The sequence below is a fragment of the Hydra viridissima genome, unplaced genomic scaffold (genome assembly GCF_058129835.1).
Source record: "Hydra viridissima isolate aposymbiotic clone 2 unplaced genomic scaffold, HvirCarnegie_v1 scaffold_1, whole genome shotgun sequence".
NCBI lineage: Eukaryota > Metazoa > Cnidaria > Hydrozoa > Anthoathecata > Hydridae > Hydra > Hydra viridissima.
The window spans coordinates 4,598,315-4,620,068 of record NW_028324300.1 but is presented as its reverse complement, the minus strand read 5'-3'; the positions used below and the strand labels follow the sequence as shown (position 1 = coordinate 4,620,068).

The window sequence follows — 21,754 nt, the reverse complement described above, 5'->3', positions numbered from 1 at the left end:
ATTTTTCAAAAAAATGAAATTAAACGCCTAAAGAATGTTCATTTCAGTATAAAAACGTAGATACATTCCAGCTAATAAAAAAACACAAGGTGCAAAAAAAAAAAAAACACACATGGTTTTTAAAAGCTTCACAATTTTCATCAAAAATACAGCGTTTAATTAGTTTGGAGTAAAAATTGAATCCATCGAAGGTTCACTTGAGAACTGTAGCGAGCTCCTTGAACTGAAGTTGGATATAATTTATCGTCACATTTATATGACCACCAATTGTTGAATGAAAAAAACTTAGCTCCTTGTGCATCGAATCTATCGAACTCAGAGGCTAAAGGAGAAAAAGAAGAAAGTATATTTTGAACTTATTTTGCATAATATATAAATGTTCTATGTTTGATATCAGGATAGGCTTTTAAAATTGAGTATCTCAAGAAACTAGCGTTCTTAACTCAACTGCAGTTCAATCTTCACAATGCCATAAGGAGTAAAATCAGGACTAATTTAACATAGTGCAGAACTGAACATAACGGAGGTAGAACTGAACTTATCAGGGGATTGTACTGAACTTTTAAATCTTCTTCTCACGAAATTAGTTTTTGAAAAACAATTTTTGAAATTGGACCCCCTCCAAAAATCATATAATAACATTTAAGTTATTTCAATTGAGAAAGGGTTGTAAACGTCATAGATAAACACGTTTAAATAAATAAATAGTTTTAAAACTTGGTGCATTTTAGATAATAACTATAAGATCTTCAGAAAATTTGCAACGCAATACACCTTTTGAAAGAGATAAACTTGATAACCAACTTGGTTACCTCTTTTGTCGTTCATCTTTTAATCCATATTTGGAAATGTTTGAAAAAAGTGTTGCTAGTTGCTCTTTAAAAGAAACAAAAACAATTTGAAGTTTTTAATTCTTCTGATTCAATTAGTTCCAAACGGATTCTCTTTATTTGTGCTTTTTTTTTGAGAACAACTTCATATACATTAAATAGAAATATAAAAATAAAATGAAGCACTTTCAAAAAAAAATAAATTTGCCGTTATCTTGTCAGAGATACTACTTCAAATCTTTAAGCACCCATAAGTCGCATTGGTTTAGATCAGGTCTACAATCAATTGGCCGATTGACTAATTAATGATAAAGTTCTGTTGATTGACAATATGGTTTTAAGTGTGCAGTAGATATTAAAGAGTCCATGCTGTAGAAATTCAGGTCACTTCCAGCGATTCAATTTGAAATGGAACTAAAACGTTTGTATAACTATTGTAAAGTTGTCATAAGATGGGATGGAGACTATGTTACATGGGACGCACCCTATTGCTATTATTATGTGATGAAAAATATTGGTCTTAAGACTTTTTGAAAATAACAACTATATATATATATATATATAAGAACACCATGAATTAACATTTGGATTAAAACTTGAACCGTTTCTATCCCTTCTCCCCCTCTCCCTCATCCCTTTGCCTTTGCAATAGTCCCAGGACATCAGCTCCCACTAGAATACATTAAACCGTGCTTCACTAATTTTTTCGACGCAATACATGTAAAACCATAAAAAATATTACAACAATGTGGTTTCAAGCGGGCATAAACTGTGTTTTTACTTAAATTTTGACATTGTGAGTAGAGATTTTATTTTTGATTATCAAAATGTTGGCTTTGGATTTTTACTGATATTTTTTACTTTTTTAAGTGAAGAAACTTACTTGAAAAAAAATTACTTCATTTTTTTTTTATTTACTTAAACTATATTTCATTTACAGCAAATATTTTCAATAAAAACCTATTTCGTTATTTAAAGAAAAAAAATCTTTTCGTAATTGAACAAAGTTAAAATAAGGTAAATGCGTATAAAAAGTTAAAACTTAAGCAAAAAAAAGTGCTAAAAAAAACCTAAAGCTACTTTAGTTATAAGGTTTTTTCGAGCGTCATTTTTAACTCTGCGCACACCAGAAGCGACTTTATAAACTTAAGCACCAGGATTTAATCGAAACAGTGAAGGAATGTTTTTTGAACTGCCAGAAATAACACAAAGAAAACATTATTTCGAAGCAGAAACCAACTACAACGTGGATGAGATCGGCATACAGCTATAGCCAGAGTCATAAAAAAAAAAAAAAAAGCCACGAAAGGCAAAAATCTTTGTTAGACTGATTTCAGTTAAAAAACAACACCTTGTCACACTTGCAATATACAGTACAGTAGAATAGGTTTTTCCGCTTCTTTTTGTTTCATCAAGAGTTTGAATGAAGGCTATGAATTTTTCCCCAATACATAAAATAGATGCAGATACATTTTTGCTAACCATCTTCAACATCTCTCAATCCATCAACACTTGATTGATACTTTCTATTAAAGAAGTTTAAAATGAAAATCTAAATTGAAGACGCTATCATGTTTTTAACTACAAATCTTAACATAAATAGTAACCATATTCTAGCTCCTGAATTGAAATATAAATGATAATAACACTTACTATTGATCTTTCTCGTTTAAATTGATAAATCCTTTTTTGTCCGAAGATGTTTTTGAAGTCAGTTGTTGTTCTAGACAATGAGTTTGATCATCAAGTTTGTTTAGTGTGTTTGTTTCGACCTCTGAGTCATGGTTCTCTAAAACAGGTTGCGGCAATTATCTCTTGATTCATTTTTGCTTTTGGTCTCACATGTTAGCCGCAAAACTGATAACCATTACGCTTATATATACTTTTACCCCAACGTATGTAATCGAGAAAAAAATTACGCCAGCTATTCCCAAATGTATTAGTCCAGAACAAAGTATAATTGTAGAAAAAAGCGTTCACATAATTATGTTTATGAAAATTCAGTGAATAAATATTACAAAACGTAAAACTCAATGTCCGAACCCATAGTAAATTAAGTTCTTTTACAAGGTAATTTCTGAAGTTGATAACTAAAAACTGATAGATGGTCAATAAATATAGCTTGTTTTTCTCTTCAACCAAGCTTTAAATGAATTTAAATTATAATTGGATAAGAATTGTGTCGCTTATGGCATATAAGTGTATAAGACACGAAGATAAAATAAAATAGCATATTTTTGTAATTTATAAATTTATCGATTTTATCTCCATGACGGTTTTTCCCGCCCTTACCTTTAGCATTGGTTTATTAGTCGAATACTTCTCATTATGCATTAGATTAAATCTTTTATTCGTTGCTATAAGCTTAGTCATCTTAAAACATTATGTAATCTAATTACCTAAAATATCGATATGACGCAATTCTATAACTTAAAGCATTAAACGTTTTTTCAAAAAAATTACTTTAAAGTACTTTAGAATGTTTATTTCACTATAAAAACGTAGCTACAGTCAAGCTAATAAAAGACCACATGGTTTTCAAATGTCTCACAAGTTTCATCAAAAACTTAACATGTTTAATTAGTTTGGAGTAAAAATTGAATCCATCGAAGGTTCACTTGAGAACTGTAGCGAGCTCCTTCAACTGAAGTTGGATACATCTTGTCGTCGCATTTGTATGACCACCATTTGTTGCATGAAAGAAACTTTGCTCCTCGCGCATAAAATCTATCGAACTCATAGGCTGAAGGGAAAAAAAAAAATAAAAATATTTTAAACTTTTATTGCATAAAATAAAAATGCACAATACTCGATTTATGGTGAGGCTTCTAAAATAGGAAATCTCAAAAAGTTTGCTGTCTCAATTCAACTGCAGTTCAATCTTTAACAATGTCATAAAGAGTGATATTTGTGAAATGGAAGATTTTTGTAATTGGATTGTTTTTTTTAACTTAGAAAATTTATTCTTACCTAAATAGCTTTTGAAAAACGTTTTTGTAATTGGACCTTCCAAAAACCTGATTTTAACATTCTAAGTTATTTCCAATGAGAAAGGGTTGTAAAGATTTAAAATCGATAAAATGTTTTAAAAATAAGTGCATTTTGGATAATAAATATAAGATGGTCAGAAAGTTTGCAACGCAGCACACCGTTCGAGAGAGATAAACGTAATAACAGATTCTGTTACTTCTTCAGTCGCTCAGCTTTGAACTCCGATTTCAGAAAAGTTTGAAAAATGTGAAGCTGGTTTCTGGCCAAAATAAACAAAAACTGTTTGAAGTTTCCAACTCTTGATTTAATAAGTTCCAAAATCTGATTTAATAAGTTCCAAAAGGTATTCTAAAACAGTTTTAGCAGTTTTATCTTGACAGGCTTTCATGAGACTTCCAGATTTATAAAGACACTTTTTCATTTACAGATGTTTTTTGGTTTTTAGATCTTTTACAAAATTGAGACATGCAAAAAGGGGAAAAAAATGTTTTTTTATTTTTTTCTCTCAATGAAGTAAGGTTTTTGAACCCTCAAGTTCAAAAACCTTACTTCATAGGTTTTTGAACTTGAGGGTTCCACTTAAAAAGTGTTTTCATGGGACGTTTTCCTGCAGTTATTAATTCTAAGACAACCATGCTGCGAAATCTTCAAAATCTCAATTTACAACCCGTCATTGAGTTTAAAGGTTAAAATATTTTAGTTAATTTATTGATGTAGAACAAAGTATCATACCAGATAATGGTTGATAGTATGAACGACTTTGTAAAGATACGAGCGGACAGAGCTGTTCAGGTACCATTTTGAATTCAAAAATCTCTCCTTATTAAAAATTGTTTTCATAAAACTTATGATAATTATGAAATTACTTTCAGGACGAAATCTTTTCTTACTTTGTAACTAAAAAAGAAAAAAGAAAAATAAAGCTACATATTAAGCAGAGTGTAACGAAAAAAAGAATATAATTCATAGGCCGAAAAATGTTATAACAATCTTGGATGTCATTCTAACATTTGCAGTCACAAGGCTCAACAAACAGTTAACACAAGAGTCATATAACGTTTTTAGTATAGTTCCTCACAGATTTATTTGCACATCCGTCACATTTCCTTACAATTGACTTCAATCAACCCTTAAGAACGTTCAACTTTAAGTGTTCATTTTTGTAAGAAATCCAATCTCAAAACGTTTGCAGGTTCGGTCTTTCTGACTAATAACTCATTTGTTTTCAACAAGTTATTTCCAACTTGTTCATACTTAATCTTTTTAGCCTATTACGAACATATTTCAATGATTCATCTTTTTATGCTCATTATTTCGTAAAATACCCACCTAACATAAGACGACTTTAAGACGTATGTAACTTATCTTTAACTCGTATAGACGTCTGCAACTAATTAAAGACTTGTTTAAGATGGCTTTTCCACAACAAATTAAGACGTCTTCCGACAACCAGTTTAAGACCTCCTTAAAACATCTTTACAATACCTCTTTTGGAATAACCAGTTTAAGATGTTTGTCAGAATAACCAATTTAAAATGTCTTTAATCATGGAAGTATAAAAGATGGAAGTGCAATGTTAATTGTCTTTTTGAACTACAATACTTATTGCATTGTTTTTATAAAATAGAAGCATATAAACATTATTTATTACTATTATTTATATGTCTTTTTGTGTGTTTTACTTGTTCATTTTTTTTATAGTTGGGCCCAGGACCTTTATGTCTGGCTGGGGCCAGGGGGGATACCCCAGACCCCCAACCTGTAACTTGAACTCCTTTCAGAAAAATATATATATCGATATTTTTTCAGATAAATATTATTATATGTTAATACATATTACTATTATTGAATTTTGTAGTATATAATCATGGATAAAAAATTACATAAGAAATATATGAAATTTTTAATTAACACCATTCCTGGGTGATGACAAGAAAGTTAAAGGTTCGAAACTACCAACACAGAGACAAGTATTGTTATGCCTTTTATCAAACCTGAAAGATTTCCACTGGGATCAAGCTTTATCTGCAACTATAGAAAATGTGCTCTTACACTATCAGAAAGCCAATATCCCAACTCTAAAAGGCAGAAACAATATTGGTAGAGTAATCAAAGATTACTATGAAAAAGGAATTGATTAGTTTGATGAAATTTAAAGATTATAGAAAACGAAAGGATGAACCTAGAATAATAAAATTTAAATCAGAATTGAATTTGACAATGAAATTTTGTAAGAACACAGTTCTAAAGGACATGGCTGCTAAGAAAAAGGGGATAACTGAAGTTGAACAAGATGTCATTGATGTTGATATTGAATTTATGAAAAGCATTTTGAATGACAGAGTAGCAACATATTCTGGGTTGGATAAAGTAGTCACAGAAAAGACAAAAAAGCGAATAGAAAGACAAAAACATCATCTGGAGCGAGAAGAAATAAACCCGTGTAAACGTACTTTTGAAATGATAAATCTTGAACCAGACAGTAGCTCTTGTGAGGATGAGAATATTGAAGAAGTTACCACTATAGCACAAAGTAGGAAACACAGAAGATTAGTTAAATGTGGCATAGATATCTTTGTTCCTCATGATATATATTGAAAAACCCTGATCTTGTTTCATGCAGTATCCGTAACAACATCTCATCAACCAAACTTAGTGCAGTTGTGTATTCCATTATAGCAGCATGTGGGAGTGACCTTTACTTGCTATGTCTAAATGCAAGGACAGCCCACTGGTATAGAACCGCCATTGTACCTGAAATAAGTTTTAAGATCAAAGAAAATTGGATGCCATTGTCGAATATATGAATAAAGATCTTACATCTACACTCTAGACGTATGCATTTTCAGGAAAGAGAATTGGTGCATGTTTGTCTTTACAGAAGGAATTAGATCGTGACCTATTCTGGTTTCCTTGTCGAAGGCATGTGGGTGAATTACTTTTGAGTCATTGCTGGGAAATCTAAATATTTTGATCTTTCAAAGGTGAGTCTAATAGAATATACCATTAGTGTTACCTTCAATCAATGAAGAGACACATATAATAGTAAAAATCTTCTTTTAAAAGTTGGGATGAGTGAACTTTCTCTTTATATTTTTAACTTACAAGCTAACATTTGTTTACTATCTTTTTCAGTTTTCTTGGTTCAAAAAACATTTCCCTCAACCGTCATCAGATGAACAAGCGAAGTATCATTACCCTTATACGATGTTTATAAAAGAAGAACGCCAGCAAGAGATGGCTAATTTTTTTTGTGAATCTTTAATACTATCTTTCACACGAGGTGACTAGAAAGACTGGTTCAGCTTTTTTTTCTTATAATAACTAAGGGATCTGTACCAATGAACTTCAATATGCGCTATCCTGGTGCCCTTCACAAAGCTAGGTGAATGAGTAAACTCCTTTATACTCTAAAGATTGTGTTTCTATCTGGAAAGATCAAAGAACATTTTCAAAAAGCTGAAATTATTACTAGCAACCAAATAAGAAAATTGGAATGATTTGTTGTGCCCGCACTTTCAGTATATATGCAGTGGTGGGTTGTTTGTCCTGTACCAGCTAGTGCACCAGTTAATGACTTAATTTTAGTGGAAAACCTGGTAAAATTTGCTGAGTATGACTCAACTCTTGTTGAAAATGCTTGTATGGCATTCAGTCAACACACTTGATAATTAGCTGAGGAGTTGATTTCATTGGCTCTGTTCTCATCTACGGTAGCAGTAGAAACTAAAAAGGAAATTAGGAAATCCATTCTTTTCTTTGAAAATACTTCTGTTACAATGAGAGTTGGACTTAACTTTGGGGGATATGGCAAGCCCTATCTTCCTCCTACAATAGAATATGGTACTTCTTTAATTGACCTAATTGGGCCAAATTCATTTAGATTTTTTAGCATTTTTGGTATGCCCTATAAACTCCTCTATGCTCCAGCACATGATTGGATTAATAGGGAGATTAACTTAAGGAGGTAAATGAGGCAGCAGAGCGTGGTGTAAAGGTGTGCCATGACTTTCTAGGTTAACTAGGGATGAGAAGCACTTTTAAGATGTTCTCCAAGTAGTAGAATCTGATAGACAACGGATTCCAAATTAGCGAAAGCGATTTTGTGCACAAAATAAGAAATCATGGTTTATAGTCAAGAAAAACGAGTAATTTCATTTAGACAATTTTACCTTATTACGCCATGTAAAAAAACTTTTTCATATCATCTTGTACTTTGCATAGCGGTATTTAATATAAGAAAACTGTTTTTATTTTCTAAGCTCCACCATGGTATTAGAGCATAGTAAAAATAGTTATCTTTAGGCTAAATTCTGTATTTTAAATTTAACGGTGCTCATTCAATTGTGGATTAATCTTAAAAAAAACATATATCTTATTTTTATGTATATTATATATATATATATATATATATATATATATATATATATATATATATATATATATATATATATATATATATATATATATATATACATATATTTGTATGTTTAACAACAGAAATTAATACAATTAAGGAGAAATAACTTATACATAAAATCAGAATAAATACAAAAAAGAAAAAAAAATTTCTCTTAGTTTAAAAGAATTTAGCAAAGCCAATTTATGACAAAGCACAAGAATAACTTAGTATTTAATATTGACATAATATGGTTTACCAGCTGTATGTAAACAAAATCTTATTTGACAAAAACTGATGGGTTATTATGTGCTTTTTATGTAAAATGAAACAATATATGAAATATGAAAAACGAAAACATGAAATATCTGTCCGCATTTTGCAATATAAATTTGAATAACTTTTTAAAAGGTTTTGCTTTATCAAATGAATTATAATAAAGCCCATTTGAAAATACACCTGCTAAAAACAATGCACAGTGGAATAAATATTATGGAGCTTATAGAGTGGTTGAGGCAAAAAATGGCCGCAAATCGGAAAAAATACTAAAAAAATACATAAATTTAAGGCTAGTGAATGAAGGACCAAGGAATTAAATGAATCCAGATTTTGACAAAAAATTTATTTATGCTTTTTTATGTTACGCTATACTTTTTTAGTCATTTAAATTTATACTTTCAGGTTTATTTTATTATTGAAAAACTTTGTTAATACGAAAAAAGTTCCCAAATTTACAAAAAATTATCTTGCAAAAATGATAAAAGCTGTTCGTGCCGACATCTAATTTCCTTTACCTTGGTGTAATTTGTTTAGTTGTTTGTAAATATGCGAAGTATTTACTTTATGAATATTCTTATTAAACAAATGCTATAAAAGCTTCGTTATTATAGTTTCAACTCTAAGCTAACGCTAAGAGTTGAAACTATAATAACAAGTTGCACGTCCATCTCTTATATGTCCATGCTTTTACTCCTTCTTTAATTGGGTCTTTAATTCTAATTGTGGAAGAATTACAAGAGTTGTGTGGTTTAGAGCTATCCGGTCTGACAATAAAATCAGTTGTACAAATTGTTGAAGTTAGAGCTTTTCCCAGCAAGGATATACTGGATGTTATTCTTGTGTAAGGTGCATTATCAAAGGTTCTTGGAAGGAAGGGTAGTGTTCAATGAAAGATTACAATTTTAGCTGCCAGTCGTATAAGCAAGATTAGAAATATAAGTCTCCTTTTATAGTTGCAGTTATTAAATGTGTTTCCGGATTCTGCTTTGACAAGGTTATTACAAGCACATATTAAACAGATTTCTGAAAAACTAATCGAATTTAGAAATTGCATTGTTCGCTAATGATAAATTTCAACTTGGATGGATAGAGAGGCGGAAAGAGAAGTTTTAATGAAACCCACATTTATAAATGTGTAATTGGTAAATGTCTTTTAACGTTGCTTTCCAAAAAATAATGATTTTCTTAACCAATATTGTGACCAATATCTTCAATATTGTTTTATTAATTTTCTCTTTTTAGCGGGTATCCAAGAGACATATTCAAAGGAATCGTAGATGACAGTCCATAAATTTATTCAGGGTATGTTAAAAAACGCACCAGCATCACGATAATCATAGTAAAATTTTATAATCATGTACTCTTTTTTGTGGTTGCTGTGAACTACATTTCTATAGTAAATTATGTCTCTTTTTTTTAGTTATCAGATTATGATAGTTCATATTTTCACACCTTTCTATTTTATATCACCACCTTTTAGTCTCCTTTCAATACAACATAAATATATATATATTAATATTGTATTGGCAAGAGATTTAAAGGTATTTGGTCTAGGAATTAATTCGTGCGGTTTGACAAGGGATTACGAAACTAGCTTATTGTCTCAGCGTTTCGTTTAGCCACGCATGCGTGCGAAGATTACTGTTATTGCGCATCATTTTCATTATAAATCATTTGATTTAAGCGTAAACAACACTATTTTTATTTTAACTGATAATGTCGATTTTTGTTCCTGATAAAGTGTTTTTGCGGGGGATTCTTCTTCATTACTTTAACATGAAGAAAAGTGCTACCGAAAGTCATCGTATTTTGGTTGAAGTTTATGGTGACCATGCTCTAGCTGAGCGAACGTGTCAGAAGTGGTTTGCACGGTTTAAAAGTGGTGATTTTTGTTTGGAAGACCAAGAGCGACCAGGACAGCCGAAAAAATTTGAAGATGCAGAATTGGCAGCATTGCTCGATCAGGATTCTTGTCAAACGCAAGAGGACCTTGCAAAATCGTTAGGAGTTGAGCAATCAACAGTTTCCAGACGCCTCAAAGCCATGGGTATGATTCAAAAAATGTCTCATTGGGTTCCACATGAATTGAAAGACAGAGACGTGGAAAGAAGAAAGACCATTTGTGAATTGCTGCTTGAAAGACAGAAAAGAAAGGGATTTTTGCATCGAATCGTTACTGGTGATGAGAAATGGATTAATTACGAGAATCCTAAACGAAAAAAGGCCTGGGTAAAGCCAGGTGAACCAGGTCCATCACAACCCAAACGGAATATTCACTGTGCAAAGTTTATGCTGTGTATATGGTGGGATATGAAAGGTGTGGTGTACCATGAGCTTCTGACACCTGGTGAAACTATTAATGGAGAACATTATCGACGACAATTAATGCATTTGAAGCAAGCTCTGGTCATAAAACGACCAGATTGGGGTAACCGACATGATAAACTCACTTTTCAGCATGATAACGCTCGACCACATGTCGCAAAACCTATCAAAAACTATTTGGAAAATGTCGGATGGGAAGTGTTACCCCACCCGCCGTATTCTCCGGACATTGCTCCTTCTGACTACTACTTGTTCGATTGCATGAATAACAATTTAATTTGACAGCGCTTCACTTCTTCAGAAAATATCGAAAAATGGGTCTCTGATTGGATCAATTCTAAGGATGAAGCGTTTTTTCGACACGGAATTCGTAAATTGCCGGAAAGATGGGCAAAAGTAGTGACTAGCGATGGACACTATTTTCATTAATGTATTCATCCATTTAGTTTTTGAAATAAACCTTCAATTTTCAATTAAAAACCGCACGAATTAATTCCTAGACCAAATAATTATATTATATTATATTATATTATATATATATATATATAAACATATATATACACCCACACACATGCGTCTTTTTAACCCGTCTTTAATACGAATTAAATAAGGCAACTTAAAGACGTTTTAAATAACACGACTTATACCCCATTTACATCAAAAATAAAACTTGTTTTAATCGTGGTTGTTTAAATTAGTGACGCATTTTTCCGTTCACACATCTTTTTAAAACCTCATTTTAAATAATTGAGTTTAAAAAACGGTCGCTAAATAAGACAACATCGCGAGATAATTTTATAAAAAAACTTTTGTTTGGAAGCCGTGAGGTTTTCTAAATGTCCATGAAAAAATAGATGTAATGAATACTACTACTACTACTACTACTACTACTACTACTACTACTACTACTACTACTACTACTACTACTACTACTACTACTACTACTACTACTACTACTACTACTACTACTACTACTACTACTACTACTACTACTACTACTACTACTACTACTACTACTACTACTACTACTACTACTACTACTACTACTACTACTACTACTACTACTACTACTACTACTACTACTACTACTACTACTACTACTACTACTACTAATAATAATAATAATAATAATAATGATAATAATAATAATAATAATAATAATAAAAGTACTAATAATAATAATAATAATAATAATAATAATAATAATAATAATAATAATAATAATAATAATAATAATAATAATAATAATAATAATAATAATAATAATAATAATAATAATAATAATAATAATAATAATAAAAATAATAATAATAATAATAATTATAATGATAATAGTAATAATAATATTAAAAACTATAATAATAATAATAGTAAAAATAATAATAATAACAATAATTATAATGATAATAGTAATAATAATAAAAACTATAATAATAATAATAATAATAATAATAATAATGATAATAATAATAATAATAATAATAATAATAATAATAATAATAATAATAATAATAATAATAATAGTAATAATAATAATAATAATAATAATAATAATAATAATGATAGCAATAATAGTAATATATATATATATATATATATATATATATATATATATATATATATATATATATATATATATATGTATATATTAGGGTAGGCCACAGTCCTTTTCAAAGTATCAATTTTTCTAGTAGCTGCATAAAATATTGTTCCTTTTACTATAAAAATCATTTTTTGTTATGAAAGTGTTTATGTAGCTCATCTCTAAGTTCTGCCGAATTTCATTTTAAGTTTCAGTTATGAATAAATCCAAAACACAAAACTTCCATTACTTCTGTTCCGTTTTTTAATTTGTTCGGCATAATATTTACTAATGACGGCATATTTCTATTGTATTTCATGTAAACAAACAATACACGCGACGCATTCTTGTTTATTTAAAAATAATGTAAGCAACATAATCTACTGCAGCATGCAGCAGTGTTTTATCTATTTTAACTAATTTGTTGTATTTTGATTCGAATTATTTTTTTTTTCTAAATATTTTGCATAAGTAACAGCCGCTAAATCATAAAGTTTACGTACAAAAAGAAATGTAATTAAAATTCTTTTTTATATAATTAAATACCATTAAATTTTACGATACTTAAAGATTTTTGATTTAAAATAAAATAACTTGTTATTTTCAAACAACATAGTTAGCTTAGATGTGTTTAAAGATAATTTAAAAAACAAGGTTAATAAAAAAAACGAAGAAGCACGTATCATAACACTAATATATTTTTTAAGAAAGCAACTAAATTTATTAATTCTATAATTATATTCATCTTTCCATTCGTTTTTAAGAAATGAAGATGTTTTACGTTTTATTATTTTTCTAGCAGTCATAAAATTCAATTCATTTTAACATTTTAACATGGCATCGCATACACAAAAAAGAAAAGAGAATTTGTCTGTAAAAAATAATTTGACTGAGTCAATTAAAAAGAAATACTCAAAAGTATTGAAATCGACAAATGAAATATGGTTGGTTGGATATCCGCTGTCAGATATTGATACCAGTTCTCTGCCTACTACTAGAGATGTCTACAGATTTTTTAGGCTTATACTATTTAAAGATTTTTATAACTTAAATTTTTTATTTCCACAAATAACTTTATTTTTCAATTTGAAAATAAACTTAAATTCATCTTCTGTTTTGCTTGTTAAGGTATCAATTAAAAATGATGAACAATTCGATTCAAGTGTTTTCTAAATGTACAAAAGAATTAGGTACTAAAAGCAACATTTCAAAATTAAAATTAGCTGCAAAATTAACAATGAAAACCGTTAAAGTTTTTTGGGATAAAGCTGATATTCCTTGCAAGCAGGAAAAGTATATTATTGAAAGTATTATTAAGTTACATGATAAATGGAGAAGTCTTGCAAAGTCTAAACATAAATGTTTTTCAAAAAAAGATTTACTTATTCAAGGCTTTAGAAAAATAATGGATAATTTTTTTGATACTAGTTCTCCGAATTGGAAAGAATATGTTAAAAAAACCAGATCAAATTTAAATGCAGGAGAAGATATTCTCTGGTTTTCAACACTCAAATGTGGAGTAAAAACCGGAGGACTAGGTGGAAAAGATAATTTGTTAAAATTGAGTTTCAAAAGAAAAATAGAAAAGGAGGAAAAAGAAAAATTAAGAATCGATAAAGAAAAGAAAAGAAAATTAAATGATAAAGAAATTGATTTCAGCGTTTATAAAAGTGATAGTGACTCAACTGAAGAATCATTTTTTGCTGCGTCTAGAGGTTCTATGTACTCAGATTCTCAGAGCTCTTCTAAAATTGATTATGAAGCAAATAATTTTGAATATTCTGCAGGTGTAATGGAAAATGTTGTATCAGATAATATCAATTTAATTTTGCCAAAAAACTTTGTTTGTCATCCAATGATAACAGCAACTGCTGATAGATCTAAACTATCAAACGCATAGCTTATGATGAATGTTTCAGCAATCCTGGTTCTAGGTTACTTTTTGATTGATATTTAAATCACTAATCAGTTTCATGAGTTTTTTATTAGTGTGATTAGTTGATAAGAAAAATTATATTCTGTATTTTTTAGGTGGGGTTAAAGCTAATGATGTAGATATTTCACTAAACACAATTAGAAGAGCACGTAAGACAAATTATGGCAAGAAATATAATGGCAGAATTTAAAAAAAAGTTAGATTAGATTATTTAACTCTTCATTGGGATGGGAAACCTATGAAGCAAATATCTGGTAAAAAGTTTGACTATTTAACTGTTTTAGTAAGTGGTTTTCCAAACTGCGAGGAAGGTAAAATTTTATCTGTTAAACCTATTCAGTCAGGCACAGGTCATTCTATATGTAAAGGAATCATAGAAGATTTAGAAAAATGGGATCTTAAAGATAATATTGTTGCCCAAGTTTTCGATACAACGGCTTGTAATACTGGAGTAAGAAACGGAGCGGCAACTCTTCTTGAAGAATGCAAATCTATAAAAACGTTTCTCTGGCTTGCATGTCGTCATCATGTTTTAGAATTAATCCTAGGGTCGTTTTGGAAAGCTTTATTTCAAAAAGAGACATCATCTGATGATAATATAGAGTTTAATAATTTTCAAAATGAATGGCTTCACTTTAAAAAAATTCCTCTCAAACTTTTAAATAGATCCCTTGATCTTGAAAATTCATTCTTAAAACAAAAAGCAAATGAAACTCGCAATTTCTTAGAGAAAGTATTGCACTCTAAGCATCACCCAAGAGACGATTACAAAGAGGCTGCAGAACTAGCAATTTTTCTATTAGGTGGAGAAGAGCCCAAGAAATGGAAAACATGTGGTGCTCACCATCATGCAAGATGGATGGCGCATTTGCTGTATGCACCAAAGATGTTAATATTTAAAAAAGATTTACCCGAATCTGATTTAAAAAACCTTAAAATCTTTTTGACTTTTAGCTCAGCCATTTACATTAAAGCTTGGTTAGAAGCGTCAAAGGCTTGCGATGCACCAATTAATGATATAGAATTATTTAATGATCTAGAAGCACTTAAAGGTATACCAAACTTTGGTGTACCTGCTGAAAAAGCCCAATATGTTTTAAGCAGACACTCTTGGTATCTAACCGAGCAGGTGTCTGTATTAAGTTTATTTTCAAATAAACTTTCTCTAAATAATAAAGATAAAATTGCAAAAAAAATGCTAGAATACGGAAAACCACTTGGTATCAATTGCGGTAAACCAACTCTTCCAGTGATTAGAAAAAATTCCGATATTTTATCTTATATTGGGAACAAGTCTTGGTTGATTTTTCATAATTTAAAAGATGATGGAAAATGGCTTAAAATTCCTTCTTCAGAATGGGACGACAATGCCTATTATTTGAAAATGAAGCTGTTTATCAAAACTCTAAAAGTCACAAATGACGCAGCCGAGAGAGGAATTAAGTTGTGTTCTGATTATCTCCAAATACTTACAAAGGTAAACCGTAAAATTAGTTGAGAAGAAATTATGAATAAAAATCTAAATAATCATACAAATCTACTTTTAGAATAAATTATAGATAAATAATATTTCTTATCTTTAGGATGAGGCTGTACGAAACGAAGTTTTTAACGTGGTTGAAAATCACAGAAAAGTTGTAGGCAACTTTAATAAGAAGCAATTATTCGTTGATTTAGCTGAGTATAAATAATAACCACTTTTTCATTAGCTTTTCTGTTTTTAATTAGACCCCAAAAAATTCCAAATAAAATAACTCTTCTGTAATCCAGGCAATATATGATTTAAAAAGGGGTTATAAAAGCAGCTATTACTTGTATTGTGGTAAACCCCTCCCCATATGGGGGAGGGGTATTGAAAGTGTCACCAAATATCACTTGGAAAAGGTGGTTAGCTACAATGTGACGTGAAAAAAACCTTTTAATTACAATTCTTATTATAGCGGAAGCAGTAAATTTTTAGCAAAAAATTACTTAGAGATATATCTTTTTTAACAATAATAGCACTGCGCATAAAAGAGGGGGCGGGGGAGGAGCTGATAAACAAGTAACAGAAAATTTACATGGGGGAAGTCCAAAAAGGTTCAAAAACGTGTTGCCTATTAAATGAACAGCCTCAAATAACAAATATTTCCTATAGATATAAAAATTTTAATCTTTTTTCACTTTCCTACAAAATCCTTATTTTGACATACTTTAGACTAAAAATGAAAATAATCAAATCAAATTTGGCAGCACTCAATGATATTTTTTTCCAAATTTTTTTTTATAGTTTGTATTCATATGTGAAAAGGATCACGTTTTTTTGCAGACATGTTAAATTTTCAAAATTTTTTGTTTTTGGCCTACCCTAATATATATATATACATACATATACATAACATTATATTATATTAACATTTTTTTTTTTTATCTCTCTTACGGCGTATATGATACAATTAAGCATGTATTTATGTTTGTCATAAGTATGATTTGTGTTTAGATAACAATATTTTCTGCGATATCTTTGAAATTTGATATCTCTTCATTCGTAAATTTTCCTTTTTTTTTTTTGTTTTTTAAAAATACTTTAAAGTTGACGCGAATAAAGTATAATATAAAAGAATATTTACTTGAGTTAGCAAGTTTAAGTTTTATTTGGCTTCGTAAAAATAAACCTGATTTCTTCTGGTGTGACAAGGATAATAGTTAAAATAGGTTTAAACTGAACACCGTTTTAAAAGCGAGTGTTTTTAAAACTTGGTTTTGTCGATGTGAATGGGGTATTACTGCGTTTCATTTGAGACCAGTTTAAGACAAATTTAAGACCAATTTCAGGACGTCTTCAAGACAACTTGTTGTTGGGTGGGACTCTACTAACTCATAATTCATATATATATATATATATATATATATATATATATATATATATATAAGTGTGTGTGTGTGTGTGTGTGTGTGTGTGTGTGTGTATATTTATATATACACATATATGTATATACATATATATTATACATGAAACAATACTTTGATCAAAGTTTGTGCCATTCAGCTTTTTCTAAATTTAAAAAATTTAAAAAATTTTGGTAGTTAAGCAAAATCAATTTTGCGTAGAGAACACTGTTTTGGTAATAAAGTTTAGGAACGTGTCAAAAACTCAACTTTAACGTAAAAGAATAGCAACTTTTTAATTTCTCAGCTTTCCAAAATGATTTTTTTTTTAATAAAACATTTGAACATTAAAAAACAAAAGCTAAAATTTAATCTTAAATTTGCAATCTGGTTTCAAAGGACTTTTTTACTTCGTTGCTGATGAAAAATGATGAGAAGAAAAAAATAGCTTTTGATTTAAAATTTAAAGTTAATAAAACTTACATCCTCTTGCGTCATAACTCGCGTAAGAGAATTGGTAGAGATTCTCTTTTGTGTCAACTTTAACATCATTATAGATTGTGCTCACAGTTACACCATCTATAAAGGAATAATCTACTCGCATGTTCGTTTTTAACACACTGGTTATTTTGTAAAGGTTTTCCAAACCGATCCATTGTTGATTCACAAGACCAAATCCACTTGTATAAGCTTCGTAGTTTTTGTCCCAAAAATCATTTTCCCAACTGGAATATCGAGTCATCATTGGAATCCAGACTAAAAACAAAAACCTCTTATAGTTGTGGAAGCTCCACGTCTTATAATACCATGGACCTATAAGAGATGGACGTACAACCTATTTTTATTTTGCGAACCATACTCGTTGTGTATTGTTATAACTGTAGATATACCTAAACTGCTGGAAATGGTTGGTGAAGGACTCGACGGTTGAAAAATGCACGAAATGTATGTGGAGTATTCACCTATATAATATTGATAGTTTGAATTCAAAAATACACATTCGCACCATGAGTAAAAAGGTTGCGTATTTACTCCACGCAAGTAGTAATTGTTATATCGATAATCTGGATTGTTTGTATATCTAGATATACATTTCTCAACGCATAACTCTTTTGAATATAGCTGCGCGCTGACAGTGTTTCCAGTTATCGAAAAATCATTTGTTCCATAGTGGCATTCATCCTGTTGGCTATCTGAACCTGAACAAAACAAAACGTTTTTAAAACATTTTAAACGAGAGATTTAAATATTACTTTGTTTTTACAATAATCTTTTAATATCTATAAATAGACTTTTAAAAATAGCTGAAGATTTCGACCGTGCAATTGAATAAAATAAAAAGTAATGAAGTTGAGTAAAAGAAAAGTTGAAGGACTTTGAAGTCGAAACAAGAAAATCTCTTCATTCCCTTAAGCTTTTCGTGGTAATTTTACTCGAAACTTTGTAAAATAAAAAAAAAGTTGATAAAAATCTTTTATTTTTCAGAGAAGAAACTTCTCAATATACTCAAATCCATGAAATTTTCTATATTCTCTACTTCAGTTGAAAAATTTTCTGCCATCAAAGAATGTGAAAACGCTCATTTTAGTTTGTACAACGGTCGAGGCTGATGGTGACATCATAAAGAAAAGTTATTTTTAAAAATCAGGGTGTTGAAGCAACAACTTTTTTTTTCTGTTGAACATTCACTTTTTTTAACTTATTTTTCTAAGATGGTGACGCTGCTTAAAGTCTTCTTATTTTTGAAATATGAGGTGGAGGTACAAAAAGTCAATACAAAAAAATCGCACATTTTACCAAAGACGCGATTTTCTTTAAGAATTTTGCTTTTGGTTTGTCATAAAGAATGATAGCTAACAAATCAAAAGATAAAAATTAAAACATTTAGTCTTACTAACAAAAGAAAAATATACCAAGTTTGCAGAACGTTGTGTAAAACCATGAATCCATGTTGCTGATTGATCCTTCAATGCATTCACATCCGTCACCTGTCAATTTAGCTATGCTGATTTCACTTTTCCCGCTATAAATTTCATTCCTACAGAACGTGGTGCAGTCATCCATGGTTAAATAATCACGAGGATAAAAGCGATAATAATCATAACCATAAACAACCTGGTAGTTGACAAACGGACACGCTGAAACTATATAAATGAACGTTGATTAGTACCCAGCAATTTATTCAAACTTATTTCCTTGCTAACAGGCATTAGTAAGTTTTTATGTATGTAATATTTTTGTACCTGCAATTTGTGACTGGTTTTTGTTCATTTCACACAATGTTGTAATTGAAGCATTGCCGGTAGGATTTATTTGGTAGATTCCTGTTTGGTTAAATCCACTTTGATAGTGGCTTTGACAACTCTTTTTCTCTCCAGCAGCTTAAAAGAAGTTGTTATAAGCAGTTTTTCTTCTTACGTGCTATGTTTTAAGACATAACATGGAAGAAAAAAAATTGCTACAAGAATAACAGCAAACAAACTTTTTTGTAACATATTTCCTTATACTTTATGTTTTTTACGACATAAAAACTCTATTTTTAATTTAACCTCAGATCCTCATGAACTCGTTTAAAGTTCAAGATTTAGAGATAAAAATAAAAAACCTTTGGTGCAGTTACAAATATGCTGCCTTCTATTTCTCCCAGAACATGAGGGCTGGCATTTGCACTTTCCGCAAGCATTCTTTTTTAAATTGCAGCTTTGAGAACAGCGAGCCTAAATGTTCTCATACTTTAAGTCGATAGAAATGGAAGCAAACTGTATAAAAAGTTAATGTAGAATTGAATTTTCAAACTTACCGCTTTTTTTGTGACAAAAAAGTATCCGCTTTGCTTTTTTGTTGTAGGTGAGTCTTCAGAATATGTTTTACAATAGATTGTTTTGTTGTCGATGATCTGAAGACCAACTGATTTGCAGGAAGAGTCCGTTGTTGGGCAACTTTGTATGCAGTCCTCAAAAGAGTGCAGAGTTGTGCTAGATATGTAGTTATTGTCCGACACTCTTGTATTTTTAAAAACGGTGTACGAGCTAGAGGAGGATATCCATTCAGGATAGATGTACTCAGAAAGCACTTTTGATAAATATAAGAGCAGCACCTTCACACCGAAAACCATCTTCACTGCTGCTGTTTTTATATCAAATAAAAAAAATTTAAACGCTGTACTCTTTTAAAAAATTAAATAAATAATCGATCTCTAACATTTTGATAATATACAGAAATAATTATCAAATAAACGGTGAATAAACTTTCTCATCTCATTGAATATTCATGAGGTGTTTAAATTTTCATTAATAAAGCCAGCCAGCTCCATGTGTACTGCTGTGTACTTGTAAAAAATGATCTAAATTAATCAAATAAGTAAATTACAAGTATTAATAAATTAGACATGTGATTTACGATATGAATCAAATAGGCTGTCTGATTTGTTATTAATATTTATCATTTAAATAAACATTTAATTATACACTAAACCGGAAAATTAACGCACTACTTATACATTTCCATTAATTTTAATTATCATTAAATCTAGCATATATTTTGATATATGTTTCGGTATAATTTCATTTTTTTGTATCGTATTGTAATCAGCAATAAATATCTCATTAATTATCGTTAAAAATGAATAACGATATTTTTCGATTTTCGAATTTTTCGATACGTTCTGATAAAATATCGTTTTTGTTTCGAAACTTTTTGATGTTTTACAATAATTTGTATTAGATAAAACTAAAATTTAAAAACCTTACTTTAACTTATTTTGCTATGTATTTTCTTAATCTATTGATTAAAATGTTGATAAAAAATTAAAATTGCCTTTTTTTTAACGCCATTTTGTAGATAAAGTTGCTAAAAACGGCTTAGCCGGTTAGGATGATAATTCAACTGTTTATTTTTTTAAAATAAGACACTGTTTTCATGAAATCCAATATTGCCAACCTAGCTGACCCAAGAATGCCACTTATAGGGGGTAATAGTGTACACATCCCATGGTCACCTGGTGCAAATTTTGAAATCTTTTAGGTACGTCTGCGGGAAAAAAGTGACTGAAGTTACAAAAATGGAAAAAATTTACCTTCTTTTTTGACTTAGCAAAACCGCAATAAAATCCATACTATTATTCATAGACCAATAAAATTTGGTGGCAATGTAGCCTATGCCAATACCAAGATTTTGGTAAAATTTTATCCCAATCCCTGCAGTATAACAGAAGTTATGGTAGTTTTAGTGTTGATTTTGTGTTGTTTTTTTCGCTTCCAGTGCAAAACTTTACTTATTACTGCCTATTACAAGCCCCCAGGCCTTAATGTGGGTAACACGTGTGCTCTAGTTGAATATACCAACAACATTGTAAAATAAGGATTTTGATGTTCTTACCAAAATTTTTGTTTTCGGGGTCAAAACCTTTGTTCTTGAATGAGCCTTTTTTACACCATATGGACTTTTTTCTATATAAAACCTTATATGACAGTACTATTAGTGCCCCATAAGCTTTATTTTAGCTAAACTTCTACATTAGAAGTTAGTTGAGACATTTTAACAGA

The 21,754-nt window shown here is 29.8% G+C and overlaps 1 protein-coding gene and 1 pseudogene across 1 annotated transcript; one reads left to right on the top strand and one right to left on the bottom strand.

Annotated features, from left to right (window-relative positions):
- Positions 1-3,300: 3,300 nt before the first annotated feature.
- Positions 3,301-20,453, bottom strand: LOC149892989 (uncharacterized). The gene is made up of 7 exons (XM_090069624.1): positions 20,011-20,453; positions 19,816-19,927; positions 19,454-19,591; positions 19,124-19,354; positions 18,101-18,409; positions 17,694-17,966; positions 3,301-3,573 (listed from the first exon to the last, which is right to left on the bottom strand). Exons 1-7 carry the CDS (start codon positions 20,323-20,325, stop codon positions 3,407-3,409), a joined length of 1,545 nt encoding a protein of 514 aa, XP_089925750.1. The 5' UTR covers positions 20,326-20,453; the 3' UTR covers positions 3,301-3,406.
- Positions 13,485-16,033, top strand: LOC149892990 (uncharacterized; annotated as a pseudogene).
- Positions 20,454-21,754: the final 1,301 nt, after the last annotated feature.

What these genes read in the sequence shown, in the direction of transcription:
- LOC149892989 (XM_090069624.1), bottom strand. Translation starts at nt 20,325, where the DNA reads ATGGTTTTCGGTGTGAAGGTGCTGCTCTTATATTTATCAAAAGTGCTT. An exon ending in AAACCAGTCACAAATTGCAG is followed by an intron (nt 19,355 to 19,453) that starts GTACAAAAATAT and finishes TCATTTATATAG; the next exon opens with TTTCAGCGTGTCCGTTTGTC. An exon ending in AACCATTTCCAGCAGTTTAG is followed by an intron (nt 17,967 to 18,100) that starts GTATATCTACAG and finishes TTTTGTTTTTAG; the next exon opens with TCTGGATTCCAATGATGACT.